We start from the raw sequence: 20,665 nt of genomic DNA on the forward strand, positions 1-20,665 counted from the left end.
CAGCACGGAGAGTAGTGGAGTAATGGCGTCAACTGCACACTGGCACATTCATGCTTAAGGGTAATAGAACAGTAACTAAAGATTGGTTGCCTTTAATACATCATGTTAAGATTCTTGAAAGAATCTATTAGTAGTGGTTCAAGATGGGTGGGTAAGATATCTTGTTACAGTATGTGTCCATCAGAACACTAACATTTTTAGAAGGTACTGGAACAAGATATTTTTGAACATCACTCTCAGCACAAATGTTGTCTGATGTGGTTTCTTCCTCTCCATACAAGCAAAAGAAGCTATTTATTGTTATCATTCTTGAGTCCCAGGAGGGTTGTGCCTAATGTTTAGCACTCTTGAGACTGTCCATAAGAAAGCAAAATGTGGTAATTCCACAAGAATTGTTTGACATGCAGCACTGTATAAGAAGATAGGAAGGTACATATTCAAAAGGCCAAAACTTTGCAATACTTGTTCAAAGATGTCCAAGTTGTCCTTGCACGATGAAGTTTCCACATGTAAACATGAGACCTTTGTGCACATTACCAGCTTAAATGTGATAAATATGTTTTCTGTAATTGCTTCTTTTTACACTGTTTCAACAACAGTTCCCTCAATGTGCAGGATGGTTCCATTATTCCATTCAGCATTGAAGATAATTTACATCCCATAGAGTCATTATCTCAGAAGTAGTTATTAGTCATGCTTGGAATCTTGTTCATTATGCAGACACAAGACACTTCATTTAACTGTCAGTCACTCTTAATTAACAGCTGAGAGGTCACTTTTAATTGTGGTCTGAAAGCAAGAATGCTACAAGTGTGAGATATTCTTCATTTTCAACACTGTCTCCATAAATCTCCTTCCATGAATGAGAAGTTAATATAATCCGAATAAGGATGAGGAAATAGTTTTCATAACTGAGAAGACCCTGATGGAAGATTCCCCTGGCAGATAAGGCACAAAAAGTTAGCTGAGAACAAATAACATATGTACAGTCCCCACAACATCCTCAAACATGAGCTTCATGCAGGAGTATTGGAGCCTCTAATGGGCTACGTACTGTTAGCTGCCAACAGTCTGAGCACACGCATGCGTTGAACGAGGGGTGGAATGGTTGTGCTGGACCACAAAGCTGTTGCTGAAACCAAGATAACATATTCTACTGAGCATACATAAATAATAAAAACAAAATGATTATGACCCTCAGACCTGATAAGCACTGCTCCTCCATACTGCTCATCCACACAATTAAGACTGAAAGAATATCAGAGTTGAGGAAGATTCAACATGGAAGCACTGATTAAAAAAAACTGTCAATCTTATTTTAGGTCTAATGCCTTTGTTCAAACTAAATCTTTTCTGTGTCATTTTCTACTCAGCCAATAAATGTACACAAATACTGACCACAAATCAGTGGCATTATATGCTATATTGGGGAAACTGAATAAGTAATACATTTCTGTATGTTTAGTCTGCATTATATTTTCCTTGTATCTTTTGTACAAGTAATTTTTCAGTGTCTTTAACACAATATGGCTTTAGATATTTTTTCCATGAGCCATGCTAAGGCTTGAAAATTTAAATGGAACATGGTCAGTTAGCAAAGTTCTAACGCCAAGAGGTTTTCTGAAAGAAAGGGGTCAATACTCTCAAAATCACTTTGAGAAAGGATAGTTCTGTATAATGTTATGAATAGTATTTACATACCAAACATTACCTTTTCCTGTTTTCCATGTACTACTAAGGTACTGAAATACTCCCTGCTGACATTCTCAGTTGTCACTCGCATAAAATGTGTATTAATTATTCTTATGGACAGTGTTAGTCTTCCAGCCATTTCTATTTTTAGTTAACTTCATTCATTGTACATATTCTGCTATGGATTTTCTCATACTCTGCTATATACAGAATTAAAGCTTTATTTTAAACCCCCTTAAAATTAAATTAAATTTGTATTATGTGCACAGAAATGTGGCAACAGTGAATATAAATACTTATGTCAATGTAATTTAGACATGACGTGAATTCAGAAATGACAGCAGTGAAATATTTCCTGCTACTTGGCTCAGTTAATGACATAATAATGGTACAATACTTTCCCTGTCACTGTGGCAGAGACCCCATTCCAGAAGTCCTGCAGGATCTCCAGTCTCTCCTAAAATCCTTAGGTCCATCCCAGAACCTCTCCCCAGAGTCTCTTTCTCCTCACCCCTACTACTCCACACATTCCTACCTTCTACATGCCTCCTAATGTCCATAAATCCAACCACCCAAAACACCCCATTGTGGCCAGTTACTACACCCCCACTGAGAGAATCTTCGACCTATCTATGTAGCAACCTATCCTCCTATATAAAAGATACCAATCATTTCCTCCACCGACTCTTCACAGTTTCTGTTCCTTTACCACATGCTGCCCTGCTCATCACTACTGATGCCACCTCCCTTTACACTAACATTCCTAATGCTCATGGCCTAGCCCGTATTTAACATTATCTTCCCCAATGCCTGATGGATTCCAAACCTACAACCTCCTTCCTGGTCACTACGACTAACTACATCCTCACTCAAATTACTTCTCCTTTGAAGGCATCAAATCCTAACAAACTCGGGGTAAGGCAATGGGCACCTGCATGGCACCATCCTATTCATGGGCCATCTAGAGGAATCCTTCGCAACCACCCAGAATCCCAAACCTGTCACCTGATTCACTGATGACATCTTTGTGGTCTGGATAGGGTGAGGGCACCTATCCACAATCCTCCAGAACCTCCTCACATTCTTCCCCATTCACTACACCTGGTCCTCCTCAGCCCAACAAGCCACCTTCCTCGATGTTGACCTCCACCTCAAAGATTGCTACATCAGTACCTCCATCCATATCAAATGTATCAACCACCAACAATACCTCCTCTTCAACAGCTGCCATCCATTCCATATCAATGAGTCCCTTCCACATAGCCTAGCCACCCATGCCATAGCATCTGCAGTGTCAAGCATTCCCTCTTTAAATATACCAAATGTCTCACTGAGACATTCATTCACAGACCCTCCTAACCTTGTAAAGAACATATTTCCTGTGCCTTATCTCCCCAGTCACCTCCCACCTCTCATAGTCCCACTGTATAGCCATAAGGAGGATTCCTCTCATGATTCAGTGCCACCCAGGACTGGAGCAACTGAATCACATTTTCCGATATGGTTTCAACTACTTCTCATCACACCCTGAAAAGAGGAATATCATACCCAATAGCCTCTCATCCCTCCCACAATGATACTCCACCACCTACCAAACCTACACAATCTAATTGTCCATCCCTTCAGAGCCCCTGTTCTCAATACCTGGTCTCATGCCTCATATCTCTGTAACAGACCTAAATGCAAGATCTGTCCCATTCCTCCTCCCATTACCACCTACTCCAGTTTGCTCACAAGCATCACCTCCCCATCAAAGGCAGGGTTGCCTGTGAAACCAGTCATGTGATCTACAAGATAAGCTGCAACCACTGTGCTTTGTTCTACATGGACATGACTACTAACAACCTGTCTGTCTGCAGGAATGGCCACCAACAAACTGTGACCAAGGAACACCTGGACCACCCAGTTTCTGAGCATGCTGCCCAACACAACATTCTTCATTTTAATGACTACTTTGCATCCAGTGCCATCTGGATCCTTCCTACCAACACCAGCTTTTCTGAATTGCGCAGGTAGGAACTCTCACTGCAATATATTGTATGTTCCCATAATCCTCCTGGCCTCAACCTTTGTTAGCCATTTGCTTCACACACTTATCTTGTCCCCTGTTCCCCCTCCATTGCCTTCTGTTCCACAAGTGCACCCATAGTCTGTTTACTTCTCTCCTTTACTGACTCCCTCCCCCTCCCCCCACCTGCCCTCCATCTAAACTACCAACTACACCTGGCTGCCCTAACCTCTCTCCATCTCACCGCTGTATGCTGCCACAACAGCAGTTTTCCATCCTCCAACCATACCCTGCTCTCCCTCCCCCTCCCTTCCCCAGCCACCTTCTTACCCCCGTAATCAAGACTGTTTCTGTCACCACGCACAGTTGTTTGCAGTCTGGGCTTAGCAGACAGAGTCAGTAGTCATTGGTGTGTGAGCTGCATTTGTGTGAATTTTTTATTTTTGTGTATGTTATCTATTTCCGAAGAAGACCCTGTGGCCAAAAGCTTACATGTTTAGTAGTCCTTTTGTTGTGCCTGTCTACGACTCAACCTCTCTGCTATATGGTGAGTAGCAATACATCATTATTCCATCCTGGATTTTCCTTTGTTTTACTTATTTATTTTGTCCTTCATTTCCATAATATGTGTTGGAGTTTAAAACCTCCAACATCCGGTGAACTTATTTGGATTAATATGGCATGTATTTGTTGTGTCAAAATTTAGAAGTGATTTGTGTTGTTGTCATTGACACAGGCTCCTTCCTTTCCCAGTTGTGTTAAATCATATACACCATCATACTTTAGAAACAGTAAGGGAATGAGGATTATAAAGTATGATAGTGTATGTGATCTAAAAAGACATGGAAAACAGCCTGTGACAACTTGAGACAGTGCTACAGATTACTCCAAAGTCTTAACACTAAACATACATGCCATATTCAAACCTCTAAATCAAATTATGGAAATAGACAATTAATGACCAGGAACAGTAAAGGAGCTGTTTCATTCAAATTGGAGAATAGCTCTTTTATTGGTTTGTTGATAAGTGATGGAGCTTATTCTACTTGAATGCCACCATACATATGAAATATATTGGAGACAGATGCACATGCTGTTGTTTCATTAGATAATGGGGATACAATGAAGATGTAAGCTAGAGTAGGAACAGCCCTTCTCATTGCACCACTCATCAGGTCTACCACTCATTCTAAATGCACATGTCTGTGTAGCACAGGAAGAATGGTTACTTAAATGCTGATGTGCACACAGTAATTAGTCTAATCTTGTGTTTTTAAGCAATGGTCTTGGGAGCATATTCCCAGACTGCTCATTTAATCATTGTTCTCTAAGCTTTTAAAGTATACTTTCTGGCAATAGTTGGCTTCTACCTTCAAATGTCTGCCAGTTAAGGTCTTTCAGTATCTCTGTGATGTTCACATGTGGGTCAAGCAACCGTATGTGCTGCCCTTTCTAAATAGTATGGGTCAAACAGGCATTTTGTACGTAATCTCTGCATTTTTCCAGTACCCTTCCAATGAAGAGTAGACTGCCACTGCTTTTCCTATACTGGTAACTGTGTATTGGTCATTCCATTTCATATCTCCACAAATTGTTACAAATGGGTGTTGCCAACTGTGGCAATCGTGGTAGTCATAGGATACAAAATATTATTATTATTATTATTATTATTATTATTATTATTATTATTATTACTACTGTTGTTGTTGTTTATAAACTTTGCAATGTTACATTTCCGAACATCTGAAGTGAGCTGCTTATGTTTGCACCACTTTCAAATCTATTTATGATCCAAGTGAATATTTGTGCAGGTTTTTTTTAAGGAAATAAATAATTGCATCATCTGTGGAAAAAGAGTGAGGTTATTCTCAGTTTTGTCTTCCATGTCATTAATATCATGTACCTTTCTGCACTAGGTGCCTTAAATGTACTCCATTATGCCATTTCTTATTTGTTTGTTTATTGCAAGTTACTTAAAGCTCACTTAAGCTGGCATTCGTCACTGGCAATTGTCAGTATTCAACCAAGTATTATATAGAGCCATTGGTTCACCAAAATGATGTAAATTTGAGACTGATTTGTAAATACTGCAATGCTTCACATTTATTACACCATTAGCTCCATGGCAAAACCATTTTTGAGGTCTATGTATTAATATATTCACTTTTTATGCATATATCGATGGAATTAGTGGCAGTTGCAGAACATATTTCTTTTTATGGTAAAAAGCATAGCTTGCTTAAGATTTATCATTCAAAATGCAAGTAACGTATCTTGTTGCAACAAAAAGTGAAAGCAGTAAAGATTTTTCTTTGCTACTATTATACTGAAGCTGAGACAAGAACAGAGCACATCTGCACTGTTATGTGGATTGTTATTACAGGTTGTATACCAAATATTCTGCAGCAAAGGTTCTCACAAGCTAATGAAATGCTTCTGTGGTTACAAAAATGCACATTCGTCTTGAGCCATGTGTACACTTTAGTAAAAAGTGTACTATGTGCTACCACTAATAACCCAGCGATAATAAAATATTTCCCTGTCTATGTAGATTAACATCTGAGAGAAATGTAGCTACTGACATGAATTCATTATTTACATTAGTTTATCAGCTGCAGATAAATAGCTTAAGGAAATGGTCATAGGGGTACATCACTGACTATGAACTGGTTCTGCTTCATTGTGCTACTGATCTACTGATAACATACTTGTCAGAGTAAGAGCTGTACACATAGCCTTGCTGTCATGGAGATGGCATTCTGACAGTTGAATTACTTTTGCACCACCCAGTTCTTTATAACCATCAAACCAAGAATGACTATCATTAACCACCGTATACGCTACAATGCAGATTGTTGCTAATAACCTGTACACTTTCCTTAAATTTCACTTATACCTCTCTGAAAAAAAAAAAGGCTTTGCACAGATTTCCATGATGGGCATGTCTTTAGAAACCAGGAACTACTTGAAAATGTATGATGCAAAAGAAATGTAAATGACTACACAACATATGAAAGACTGATGAAGGCAATAGGCAATGGTGACTTAATTAGCAATAGCATCATTGAAATTATGGCAGTAGATTTAGTTTCAGGAAAGAAATTTCTGGCATACTCTGTCATTTCACTCAGTTGCATAGCAACGAAAAACAAACAAAAAGAGTTTACGTGGAACAATGCTGAATGAAGGGCTTCGTTGACTGAAAATAAGGTTGAATTGTCATCAAATTTTGTTAGAACACTCGCATCACAAGCAGCTAAAACAGCTTGCTCCTCTCATTTTATTGTTCAACAGATTGATATACACATTAATGTCACCACCTGTCAAAAGCCAGAATAACCACCCTTTGCAGTACGGACTGCTGCGAGACATGCGGGAAGAGAGTCAATGAGGTTCTGGAAGACACCGACAAGGATTCAGAGCCATGCCGACTCCAATTTTGTGGCCAGCTGTGATTGCTGTCTCTGTTAAGAATCCATGGTGTGAACAGCTCGATCGAGGTGGTCCCACGGACTCTCAACTGAGAGAATCTGGGGCGTTTGGTGGCCATGGATGTATGGTAAACCCATCCTGGTGCTCTCTGAGCTATGTGCGTACACTGCAAGTAGTGTGACACATTGTATTGTTCTGCTGGTGGATGCCAATGCGCTGAGGAAAAGCAAATTGCATGTGGGGATGGATATGGTCCCCAAGGATAGAGGCATACTCGTGTTCATCTACTGTGCTTCCCAGAATGACAATATACCCCAGGGAATACCACAAAAACATTCACCTGACCATAATGTTTTTGCAGGGTGTTTAATTTAAGACACTTCACACTATATAGGCCAATGGCCATCTGTCCAAAGGAGCACAAAACATCATGCCATGCATGGTATAGTTTAAACATGCCAGTATGCAAACTTAGCCATTTCAGAAAATCTTCCACCCTTGGCCCAAAAGCCTGGATTTGTGAAGGAATTGTTCTGCAGAAATTAGTATCAACACATCACATCTGCCCTGAAACATTTGTCAAGGTCAGGCTACTGCTTTATCATTTGTAGTCTGTCTCGCACATGTAGAGGCAGGATCGAGTGCAAATAGCATCACCATAGAAATTTTAAATTTTGTATTGTGTGATGATGGTATGATACTGAGCAATGACTCTAAGAATCACTGCACTGTCTAGTCATATTAATGTGGCAGCTGCCAAAAGCTCAACACACACCACCTGCAGTGTGGACCACTGTGAGATGTGCAGGAAGAATATGAATGAGATTCTGGAAGGTACCAACAAAGATGTGGAGGCATGCCAACTCCAATGCTGTGGCCAGCTGAAATAGATTTCTTGGTTGAGAAAGCAAGGTGCAAACAGCCTGATTGATGTGGTCCCATGGATTCTCTACTGGTTCAAATCCTGGGAGTTTGGTGGACAGGGGAGTACAGTAAACCCATTCCGGTGCTCTTCAAACCACACATGTACACTGTGAGCTGTGCAACACATTGCATTGTCTCGCTGGTTGATTGCATCATGCCAAGGGGAAAAAAAAACTGCATGTAAGGGAGGATATGGTCGCCAAGGATAGTTGCATACTTGTGTTGATCCACTGCGCCTTCCAAGATGACACTATCATTTAGAGAATGCCACAAAAACATTCTCCAGCCTATAATGCTCCCTCCTCCAGCCTAGATCACTCTGGCAACTGTTGGAAGGTGTTTGCCCACAGAGCAAGTTTTGGATAGCGCCATTTCGCCATGCATGGTACACTTTAACCATGCCAGCAAGTAAATGGTTTACAACCTTAGTTGTTTCTAAAATGCTTCCCCTCCTGACCTGAAGGCCAATTACCATGCTCTTTTGGACATTAGAAAAACCGCTCTGTTTCTGCATTACAACAAGGACTGCACAGTTTTCCTCATCCTTCGACACATTTTATACACTTTCCACTGCTATTGCTGTCACCTACTGTCTGTGAATGGTTATTGCATGTTGACGTCAAACATAGGTGGTGGTTACATTAATGTAACTGAGTGGGGCAGCACAGTGACTAGCACACCGAGCTCGCTTTTAGGAGGATGGCAGTTCAAACCCGCGTTTACCCATTCTGATTTAGGTTTCCATGATTTTGCTACATCACTTACGGCAAATGCCGGATGATTCCTTTGAAAGGGTATGGCCACTTTCCTTCCCCATCCTTCCTTACCCCAGATTGTGCTCTGTCTCTAATGGCCTAATTTTCAATGCTAATCCACTCCTGTCACATTAATGTGGCTAGACAGTGCAGTTTCCATAACAATTAGTCACACCAAATATTAGTTACAATCATTCATTTAGTTTCTCAGTGTGGAGGTTAAATATTTCACAGTACTCACATTATTATCAATACTATATACTTTAATTGTTTATGCTAGATACTTGTAGGTAGAGTTGGTATAGCTGCTCACCAATAAGTTCTCCTAGCTCATCTTAAATGGTTCAATTCTTTTTTTTGGAGGGGTGGGGGGTGTTAGCCCATCGAGTGGTTTCATGTGGCCTGCCACGACTTCCTCATGTGCCACCCACGTAAGAATAGCACATGCACAACGTCCTCAATTACTTGCTGAATTTATTCCAATCTCTGTCTTCTGCAATTTTTACCCTCTACAACTCCCTCTAGTATATGGAGCTTATTGATCTCTCATCCTGTCCCTCTTCACTGTGACATGTTTTAATATATTTCTTTTCTCGCCAATTCTGCAAGGCTCAAACTCACCATATTTTATCAGTTCACTGAATTTGTAATGTCCTTCTATAGCACTACATTTCAAATGCACAGATTCTCTTCTTTACTGGTTTCCCACATCCCCGATTAACTTCTATACAATGCTGGGCTCCAGATATACATTCTCAGAAATTTCATCCTCAAATTAAGGCTAATATTTGACTTTAAATGCGGACATTTTATGTTGAGCTTTACGGTGACTGTTATTAATATCGAATGATAGAAGAAGTTTACTGTTACCAGTTACTGTTTAGTATATTTCCATGACATGTTTCAAAGGTTTAAACTCCCATCATTTTCTGGAATTATGGGTGCACTACAACCCTTAAGACTTGTTACGACTTAGTAGAGAAACGAAAAACTATTTTAGGAGGTGGCTCTTTGACTAAAATTGAACATATATACTCAAATAAAGGAACTAAAAGAGAATACCTACAGTGGTCACAGTCTCCTTTCTCCATTGTAGAAAAGCTCCTTTCTCCATCGTAGAACATCACACACACTACGGCTATGCAAAAAAACATGACGTAATAAAAGCTAATACGTGCAAAGAACATGAGCAAAAACAAACAATTTGAAAGTACAAAGACATATAGCAAAACAAAACCATTTTTCCGGAGTAAGTCTTACAGTACAGTGGCCAACAGTGGCAAAATTACACTTAAATAACAATTTAGACTGTCAATATAATTCTTCTATGTTCGGGACCACATTGTCAACTATAAAATTCCAATTCCAACGTTTCAGTGCCTATTACAAGACGCCTTCCTCAGGGTGTCTTGCAATAGCCACCGAAACACCAGAATTTTATAGCTGACAATGCGGTCCCAAAGCCAGATAAATTTTATTGACAGTGACAACGGCTGTGGAAACCTACGTTTACAACAATTTAGACTGCGACTCTGAGATAGAGGATGAAAGGAGTGTCAGAAGGAGAACAAAGTTTTCATTACGTCAGAAGTGGGTTTGTTAGGCTTAAATCTGTTACATGTAATAACAAAGTAAATTTTGATGTAATTCATTAATAAGGAATTGAGGATATGCTGGCAGATGTACTCTTAATAATATAAACAGATCTATTAATACTATGGTACATGGGGTACAAACTACGTTTTTTTTGTTTTGTTTTTTTTTGTTTTTTTTAGTGAGTCCTGTGTAGTGGCAACTCAATCGATCACTTAGAAAACATCAAAAAAATCATGCAAATAACTAAAATAATTCGGTGTAGATATAAAGAAGAGAATGGATGCAATGCAGTGTGTGTGTGTGGGGGGGGGGGGGGGGGGAGGAGGGGGAGAGAGAGAGAGAGAGAGAGAGAGAGAGAGAGAGAGAGAGAGAGAGAGAGAGAGAGAGAGAGAGAGAGAGATGGCATTTCCTCCCTTCTCCCTTTCATGTTTACCATGAATTAATTTAGTTATTTGCACAATTCTTTGATATTTTCCAAATGAACAATTGACTTACCCATAGAATTTCATAGATCCATCCACAAAAACCAAGTTTGTACCCCACGTCAGCCTGATATTACATAGATCTGTTTATATTATTAAGAGTGTGTCTATCTACAGATCTTTAATTCCTTATCATTGTATTACTTTAACATTTACTTAGTTACAAAATGCAACAGATGTAAGCCTAGCAAACAGTGCTGGCATAATCTCATCTATGTTGTCCTTTCGTCATTTCTTTCATCCTCTGTCTTTGAATACCAACCTAAATTGTTATTTGTGTGTAATTTTGCCACTGTTGCCCACATAAATATTACATTTAAATTTTTCGACGTGTCACTTGATTACATAAATCACTACAAAGCTTAAGTTTCAGTTAAAAGGATTCGTGCACCACTTGAAATATTTGGTCTAACATTAATATCTGTCATTCACTCAACCAAAGTTCTCCACAAAGCTGTAAGGCTAACCCAGCAATAATGGTTTTGTTTTGGTATATGTCCTTGTACTTTGAAACAGTGTTTCTGTTTTTGCTGTGTTCTTTGCATCCATTAGTGGTTTCTAGACACAATCTTCGTCTGCAGAATGTGATAGTTTATATATGACGTATTTCGACAGAGAAAGGAAAACTCTGTCACTGGAGGTATTCCATTTTATTTGTATCAGCAAACCTTATCGTTGAAATTACACTCCTGGAAATGGAAAAAAGAACACATTGACACCGGTGTGTCAGACCCACCATACGTGCTCCGGACACTGCGAGAGGGCTGTACAAGCAATGATCACACGCACGGCACAGCGAACACACCAGGAACCGCGGTGTTGGCCGTCGAATGGCGCTAGCTGCGCAGCATTTGTGCACCGCCACCGTCAGTGTCAGCCAGTTTGCCGTGGCATACGGAGCTCCATCGCAGTCTTTAACACTGGTAGCATGCCGCGACAGCGTGGACGTGAACCGTATGTGCAGTTGACGGACTTTGAGCGAGGGCGTATAGTGGGCATGCGGGAGGCCGGGTGGACGTACCGCCGAATTGCTCAACACGTGGGGCGTGAGGTCTTCACAGTACATCGATGTTGTCGCCAGTGGTCGGCAGAAGGTGCACGTGCCCGTCGACCTGGGACCGGACCACAGCGACGCACGGATGCACGCCAAGACCGTAGGATCCTACGCAGTGCCGTAGGGGACCGCACCGCCACTTCCCAGCAAATTAGGGACACTGTTGCTCCTGGGGTATCGGCGAGGACCATTCGCAACCGTCTCCATGAAGCTGGGCTACGGTCCCGCACACCGTTAGGCCGTCTTCCGCTCACGCCCCAACATCGTGCAGCCCGCCTCCAGTGGTGTCGCGACAGGCGTGAATGGAGGGACGAATGGAGACGTGTCGTCTTCAGCGATGAGAGTCGCTTCTGCCTTGGTGCCAATGATGGTCGTATGCGTGTTTGGCGCCGTGCAGGTGAGCGCCACAATCAGGACTGCATACGACCGAGGCACACAGGGCCAACACCCGGCATCATGGTGTGGGGAGCGATCTCCTACACTGGCCGTACACCACTGGTGATCGTCGAGGGGACACTGAATAGTGCACGGTACATCCAAACCGTCATCGAACCCATCGTTCTACCATTCCTAGACCGGCAAGGGAACTTGCTGTTCCAACAGGACAATGCACGTCCGCATGTATCCCGTGCCACCCAACGTGCTCTAGAAGGTGTAAGTCAACTACCCTGGCCAGCAAGATCTCCGGATCTGTCCCCCATTGAGCATGTTTGGGACTGGATGAAGTGTCGTCTCACGCAGTCTGCACGTCCAGCTTGAACGCTGCTCCAACTGAGGCGCCAGGTGGAAATGGCATGGCAAGCCGTTCCACAGGACTACATCCAGCATCTCTACGATCGTCTCCATGGGAGAATAGCAGCCTGCATTGCTGCGAAAGGTGGATATACACTGTACTAGTGCCGACATTGTGCATGCTCTGTTGCCTGTGTCTATGTGCCTGTGGTTCTGTCAGTGTGATCATGTGATGTATCTGACCCCAGGAAAACGTCAATAAAGTTTCCCCTTCCTGGGACAATGAATTCACGGTGTTCTTATTTCAATTTCCAGGAGTGTATTTCATTCTGAATTTTAACCTCACTGCGCAACCTGTATTTTAGTTCCGTGACTGCTTCTTCGATGTAACGGTTGAACACAAAAGGAGAAAGAATGTATCCCGGTCTTACACCATTTTTAATCTGAGCACTGTTCGTGGTCTTTGGCTCTTGTTGTCTCTTCTAAGTTCTTAGACATGTTGTACGAGGGTTATCTGGAAACTAAGGTTACAAGGCATGTGGCTTTAGCCCGGAATGTCCATGGGGGAGTGTGAAACCACTGCCTTGTAGCGTGAAGCCAGCAGAAGAAACGAGCATTCCCAACAATTAGTAACTCGTCGATTAGTGTTGTGGTGACTGTCAGAAATGAGCGTTCTCATTCCGACTCCCGCCTAGTGCGAAGTGCGCGCCCGCGCTGTAATTCGCTACGTAAAGGCTAAGGTCATGGACGCCGCTGCGATTCATCGCGAAATGGTTTCAGTTTATGGAGAGGACGTAATATCAAGGCAGCATGTGACGAAATGGGTACGGAATTTTCAGTTCTGGAAGGACGGAAATTCATGATGAAGACAGGTGTTGTGATTGATGATGTGGTGCAGAAAATTGGGCACATCATCTCTCTGATAGCCGTTCGACAATTGATGACCTGCATGCAGTTTGTCCAAACATGTCACGAACCGTTCATGCAATCGTAACTGAATGACTAAATTATTGCAAGTTGTGTGCGCGATGGTTGCAGAAGGTGCATGACGAAGCGCACAGAATGAACAGAGCCACTACCGCTCATTCCTTGACCTTTTCGAGACTGAAGGCAGACGAGGCTTTCTCATCTCTATAGTGACAGGAGATGAAACTTGGGCTTATCGTCGTACTCCAGAGAGCAAACGACAGTCAATGCAGTGGCGCCATATTCATTCTCCTGCGACCAAAAAGTTCAAAACTCAGCAAACAGCGAGGGAAATCACGGTGTCAGTGTTTTGAGACAGAAAAGGGGCTCTGCTCGTTGATTTTTTGGAAAGAGGCGAAGCAATAAATACTGCAAAATATTGTGAGACCACGAAGAAACTTCGTAGAGCCATACAAAACAAACATCGCGGGATGCTGACAACGGGAGTTCGCACACCCTTCAGGCAAGACCTGAGTTGTTGATTTCGTTTGGTTGGGATGTCTTAAGCCACTCTTCCCACAGCCACAATCTTGCACCCAGTGACTATCATCTCTTCACTAAATTGAAGGAACATATTCGTTGAAAACACTTCTCTTACGACGACGAAGTGAAAATGGGAGTGAAGAATAGCCCGAAAAAGGGGGCGGGAGAAGTCTATGACACACAAATAAAAAAACTCGTCCCACGGATAATAAAATGTGTTGAGGTAAATGAAGATTATATTGTTGTTGTTGTGGTCCTCAGTCCTGAGACTGGTTTGATGCCGCTCTCCATGCTACTCTATCCTGTGCAAGCTTCATCTCCCAGTAACTACCGCAACCTACATCCTTCTGAATCTGCTTAGTTTATTCATCTCTTGGTCTCCCTCTACGATTTTTACCCTCCACGCTGCCCTCCAATACTAAATTGGTGATCCCTCGATGTCTCAGAACATGTCACACCAGCCGATCCCTTCTTCTAGTCAAGTTGTGCCACAAACTCCTCTTCTCCCCAATTCTATTCAGTACCTCATCATTAGTTACGTGATCTACCCCAATCTTCAGCATTCTTCTGTAGCACCACATTTCAAAAGCTTCTTCTTCTTGTCGAAACTATTTATCTTCCATGTTTCACTTCCATACATGGCTACACTCCATACAAATACTTTCAGAAACGACTTCCTGACACTTAAATCTATACTCGATGTTAACAAATTTCTCTTCTTCAGAAACGGTTTCCTTGCCATTGCCAGTCTACATTTTATGTCCTCTCTACTCCGACCATCATCAGTTATTTTGCTCCCCAAATAGCAAAACTCCTTTACTACCTTGTCTCATTTCCTAAACTAATTCCCGCAGCATCACCCGATTTAATTCGACTACATTCCATTATCCTCGTTTTGCTTTTGATGATGTTCATCTTATATCCTCCTTTCAAGACACTATTCATTCCGTTCAACTGCTCTTCCAAGTCCCTTTGCTGTCTCTGACAGAATTACTATGTCATCGGCAAACCTCAAAGTTTTTATTTCTTCTCCATGGATTTTAATACCTACTCCGAATTTTTCTTTTGTTTCCTTCACTGCTTGCTCAATGAAGATTATGTGGAAAAATAATGCAAAACCTATACTACAATGTACATAAATTTTATTGCGGTAAATTCATTTTTTGTACTTCAAAAAATTCTTGAACTTTACTTTCCAGATTAGCCTCGTATATTACTCCAACTTCCCTATAGCTTACATCCATTTTTCCTAGATTTTTGAATATCTTGCACCATTTTACATTATTGAACACTTTCTCTGATTGGACAAATCCTTGATTTTTTTGAAGTCTTGCTTCCATTATGAAGCACAACGCTACAAACTGTCTCTGATGTCTTTACCTTTCCTAAACCCAAATCCTCAATTTTCCTTTCCATTCTTCTACATATTATTCTTGCCAGCACATTGGTTACATGAGTTGTTAAACTAACTGTGCGATAATTCTCGGTGTTATCTGTTCTAGATATCTTCGGAATTGTGTCGATGATATAGTTGCGAAGTCTGATGGTAAGTCGCCAGTCTCACAGCTTCTAAACGACAGCCTGAATAGTCGTTTGGACTCTATTTTCTCAAAGAGTTTAGAAATTCCGAAGGAATACTATCTTCGCTTTATCGCATGTCTTCCGCAGCTCTGTTAACCGCATCAAATAAACAAGACTTACGCTAGGCGGCCGAACAGCTCTAGACAGTCTCCCGGCCAAAAATGCCATACGATCATTTCACTTCTGATTTTAATACTGGATCCATTACGTATTCGATTTCCTATTCTATCACGTTATCCGATACTTCCTCCCCTCGTAGAGGCCTTCAATGTTGCCCACTTTTTCCATATATTCGCTCTCTCCTCTGGGTTTCCTCGTGCATCGTTGTTTACACCTTTGCTTTTCGTTTCATCTGAAGTTGTTTTGACTTTTCTGTATGCTTAGTATGTCCGTCCGACGACTATTTCCTTTTTATATTTCTTCTCATTTTATCTTTAACCATTTCCCTTGGATTACCACCACTTCCTACTGCTCCATTTCTGTCTTTCCCTGAACATATTTGTACTTTCTTCTTTCGTCGATCATTTGAAGTATTTCTTCTGTTACCCTAGGTTTCTTCACGGCTACCTTTCTTGTACCTACCTATATTTATTTGTCTGTCCAACTACTGTGCATTTTTTAGAGATGATCATTCCCTTTTCAACTGAACTGCGTACTGAGGTTTCCGTTATCGCGGTGTCTACAGCCTCAGGGAACTTTAAACGCACGTCATCATTCTTCATTACTTCACTACCTCACTTCTTATCGTACTGATTCTTCATGACGATTCTTTTTAACTTCGGCCTACTATTCATCAATACTAAATTATGGTCTGAGTTTTCATCTGGTGCTGGATATGCCTTAGAATCGAATTTCTGATTTTGGAATCTTTGTCCGAGCATGATGTGATTCCACTTGGAATATCCCTGTGTCTTCATGCCTTTTTCAAGTATACCTCTTCCTCTTATGATTTTTGAAAATTGTATTTGCTGTTATAGCTGAAATTTTTTTCAGAACTCAAGCATCACATGTTCAACCTCTTTTACATACTGAATTACCCATTCAATATCCTCAAATGCTTTTTCTGCCTTTTCGTTTCTGCCTACGGCGTCGGCACCAATGCCTGACTTACTCTTCACGGTGGTTTGCTGACGATGACGAGAAGAATCCTATCACTGACATGTTCAAAGTAACTCGCTCTCCAAATTACCTTCCTCTTTATAACGAATCCCCATCCTGTCACTCAATTTTATGCTGCTGTTGATATTATCTCATATTCGTCTGAACAAATATCCTTGTCCTCTTCCCATTCCGTTTCACTGACCCCCCACTATATATAGATTAATCCTTTACATATCCATTTACAGATTTTCTAATTTTCCTATTACATTTCAACACCTGACATTCCACGCTCCAACTCGTAGAAATATGGAGCATTACCTGTTTATTGGTCATTCAGTGTTTTTCTCGTGGTTACCTCCTCCTTTGGGGTCCCCTCCCGGAAATCCGAACGTGGTTAATTTCCAAGGAAATGTGTGATACAGTTACGAGGAAATATCAGAAGAATGGAGACCAACAGAAGGCTCAGTTACTTTGAGAGTTTTACAGTTTTAAAGATGACAGAAATTTAGGTAGGACATTCAATATTGCTCAAGTACAAATTCTAGCATTCATGTTAAACCACCTAGGACGGAATATTGACGAAACAGCGTTGATCACAAGGTTAACAACAAATTTGTCTGATGAATATAAACATTTTGGAAGTGTTTACGACTCTACTACTATTAAGGAGGAGAGACGTCGGAAGACCGGAAATCTAGACTTCAGTTTGAGAATATAAGATTATCCTTTATTGTTCTGGTAAATTGCCAAGAAAGAATGAAACATTTTTGTTGCGGCATCATGGTTGATAAGCTTGATTATTCCAAGGACCATATAAAGAATTTAAGCAATGTACAGCATACAGTTAGTTGTTGACAGACTTCAGAATTGGTCAATGTGTCGAGTGCGATTGAAAATGGAGAAAACTGAGTTTCGATGCTGTTAGTAAACATTTTTGTTTAAAGGGTTGGACTGCTACAAATCTAAATTGGATGAACTTGAAGCGGAGTCTGCACAATCACTGAAGACCATTTACTCTCGGATTAACGAATTTAAACGTGGTCGGACAAGCACCTAAGGCGAAGCGCGCTCCGGCTGTCCAGCTGGGGTTACCACGCAGGTTAGGTTAGTGTTGTTTAACGTCCCGTTGACAACGAAGTCATTAGAGACGGAGCGCAAGTTCGGGTTAGGGAAGGATGGGGAAGGAAATCGGCCGTGCCCTTTCAAAGGAACCATCCCGGCATTTGCCTGTAACGATTTAGGGAAATCACGGAAAATCTAAATCAGGATGGCTGGAGATGCCACGCAGGAGGCCTCTGACAAAATCCGTGATCGAGTGAGTGCATCGTATCCTGCGCTATTGGCTATGAAGAAGCTGGGTGTGAGCTGGGTGCCGCGATTGCTCACAGTCGACCAAAAGAGCGTTCAGCATAACATTTCAACACAATGTCTGGCAATGTTTAATCGTAGTCCGCAAGAATTTTTGCGCCGATCTGTGACTGCAGATGAAACCTGGACCCATAAAAAAATGCATGAAGACTGGTCAAAGTGCACCCATGACGACCTGTTTTTTGGGTTCCCAAGGAATAAATTCGTAGATTTTTTGAAGAAAATAAAAGAAAAAGAACCATAACTGGAACCTAATGTGCTTCATTATTGGATCGACTGAAACTTTTATTGCCTCCAAAAAGACCAAGGGTGGCATGCAAAGAAGTGCTCCTTCACCAGGATACTGCACCATCCCATACATCAGTGACAACGACTAAAGTGCATGAATTGGACTTTGAACTGGTTCCCATCCATCCTATTCACCATACCTACCCCCAAGTGACTTCTTCGTGTTCCCTAACTTGACACTTTGGTTTGCTGGGAAGAAATTTTTGTCAAGGGAAGTGATGGTTGCGGTCAATGAGAATTTTGTAGATTTCGACACAACCTATTTTTCATATGGGATCAAAAAGCTGGAGGATCGCAGGACCAAGTGTATATCCCTTAAATGAGATTATGTCGAGAACTAAGGTGATTCGTTTAAGAAACAAAAATTTTTCTTGCTTTTTTCATGAAACTTATAAAACTATCCTCGTGCAGTTTACCTCTCACGGAGTAATTACCTCCAGAAGTTGGAAATCATTGCTGCAAAGGGACAGTATCTACATACATACTCCGCAATCCACCATACGGTGCGTGGCGGAGGGTACCTCGTACCACAACTAGCATCTTCTCTACCTGTTCCACCCCCAAACAGAACGATGGAAAAATGACTGCCTATATGCCTCTGTACGAGCCCTAATCTCTCTTATCTCATCTTTGTGGTCTTTCCGCGAAATGTAAGTTGGCGGCAGTAAAATTGTACTGCAGTCAGCCTCAAATGCTGGTTCTCTAAATTTCCTCAGCAGCGATTCACGAAAAGAACGCCTCCTTTCCTCTAGAGTCTCCCACCCGAGTTCCTGAAGCATTTCCGTAACACTCGCGTGATGATCAAACCTACCCGTAACAAATCTAGCAGCCCGCCTGTGAATTGCTTCTATGTCCTCCCTGATAGGGATCCCAAACGCTCGAGCAGTACTCAAGAATAGGTTGTATCAGTGTTTTATAAGCGGTCTCCTTTACAGATGAACCACATCTTCCCAAAATTCTATCAATGAACCGAAGACGACTATCCACCAGCCCCACAACTGCCATTACATGCTTGTCCCACTTCATATCGCTCTGGAATGTTGCGCCCAAATATTTAATCGACGTGACTCTGTCAAGTGCTACAATACTAATGGAGTATTCAAACATTACAGGATTCTTTTTCATATTCATCTGCATTAATTTTCATTTATCTATATTTAGAGTTAGCTGCCATTCTTAACACCAATCACAAATCCTGCCCAAGTCATCTTGTATCCTCCTACAGTCACTCAACGACGAATTGGTGGACAGCAAGATGAAATGTGGCATTTTACTGGCAGGCTGCTTTCGCTGCGTTGTCAGTTGTCTCATTCCCCACGAGTCCAGCGAACCAGCAGAAGGCCACCTGTTTCTTCTGCCTATGCTGGATGTGGATAGTATCCCGAACCATCTGAAGTATCCCGTCTGCTGGGAACATTTGCGTACTTCCACAGCTGTCAACAGGGAATATAGCGCAAAGCGCGCGAAGCTTATTGCCGCGGCCTCAGGCCTTCCCGCCCATGTATAAACTTTACACGAGCAGAGAAGCCATTGGAGACTGCCATGTTTGGGAAAAAGGGCGCGTACGCGACGGAGGCGGCAGGCTGTGGGCGGGTGGCAGCCGTGCGGGGCGGCGGGGGCGGCGCCAGCCTCCGGCGTCGCGGTGCCACGCGGGGCCGGCACCGCTACCGCCGGTGGCGACCAGGCACGGCCAGCGCCGTCCATCACGCGGCAGCCCAGCGCCCTGAGGCCAGAGCCACGCGCAGCAGAGGGAAAGCGAACGCCTTGCACTTGCAACAATTATCAGTGCCCCGTCTGAGAAGAGCTCTCATTCGATGGATTGCAGGGAGGCGGGGGGGGGGGGGGGGGGAGGCAAACCGGGCAAGAGAGTTTGAAGATTTTAAATATTTTGTAAGACGAAAGGCAGCCTGTAAGTACCCATAATAAAATTCCAGTTCCAAAAACACCTGCGTAATACCCACTGTTATATAATTTTTGTGAAAGAGAAACATCTACTATATATTTTTCTTTCTTTTTGAGTTATGGGGCGGGGGCTGGGGGGAGGGACGACCCCTTCTGCCCCCGGGTATGGTCACCCTTGCCATCTGAGGCGTCGCGTACGTGTCATGGGGTTGCGCATGCCGCGGTGCTTCTGCTTACTACATCTACCTCCATACTCCGCACAGAGTACGCGAAGGAACTTGCCCCCCTTCTTGCAGCGGTG

The 20,665-nt window shown here is 42.2% G+C and overlaps 1 protein-coding gene across 3 annotated transcripts in view; it reads right to left on the bottom strand.

Annotated features, from left to right (window-relative positions):
* LOC124614399 (transcriptional coactivator YAP1) overlaps positions 1–20,665 on the bottom strand; it is a 353,914-nt gene that overhangs the window by 36,803 nt on the left and 296,446 nt on the right. Inside the window, exon 4 of one of the 3 annotated variants that reach the window (XM_047142939.1) lies at positions 1,055–1,132. The exons of the other annotated variants lie outside the window; for them this stretch is intronic. Within the exon in view, the coding sequence (XP_046998895.1) occupies positions 1,055–1,132 (78 nt within the window). The remainder of the gene's footprint in view (positions 1–1,054; positions 1,133–20,665) is intronic. 3 annotated transcript variants of the gene reach the window in all.

Source organism: Schistocerca americana, chromosome 1 (genome assembly GCF_021461395.2).
Source record: "Schistocerca americana isolate TAMUIC-IGC-003095 chromosome 1, iqSchAmer2.1, whole genome shotgun sequence".
In the NCBI taxonomy this organism is placed as follows: Eukaryota; Metazoa; Arthropoda; class Insecta; order Orthoptera; family Acrididae; genus Schistocerca; species Schistocerca americana.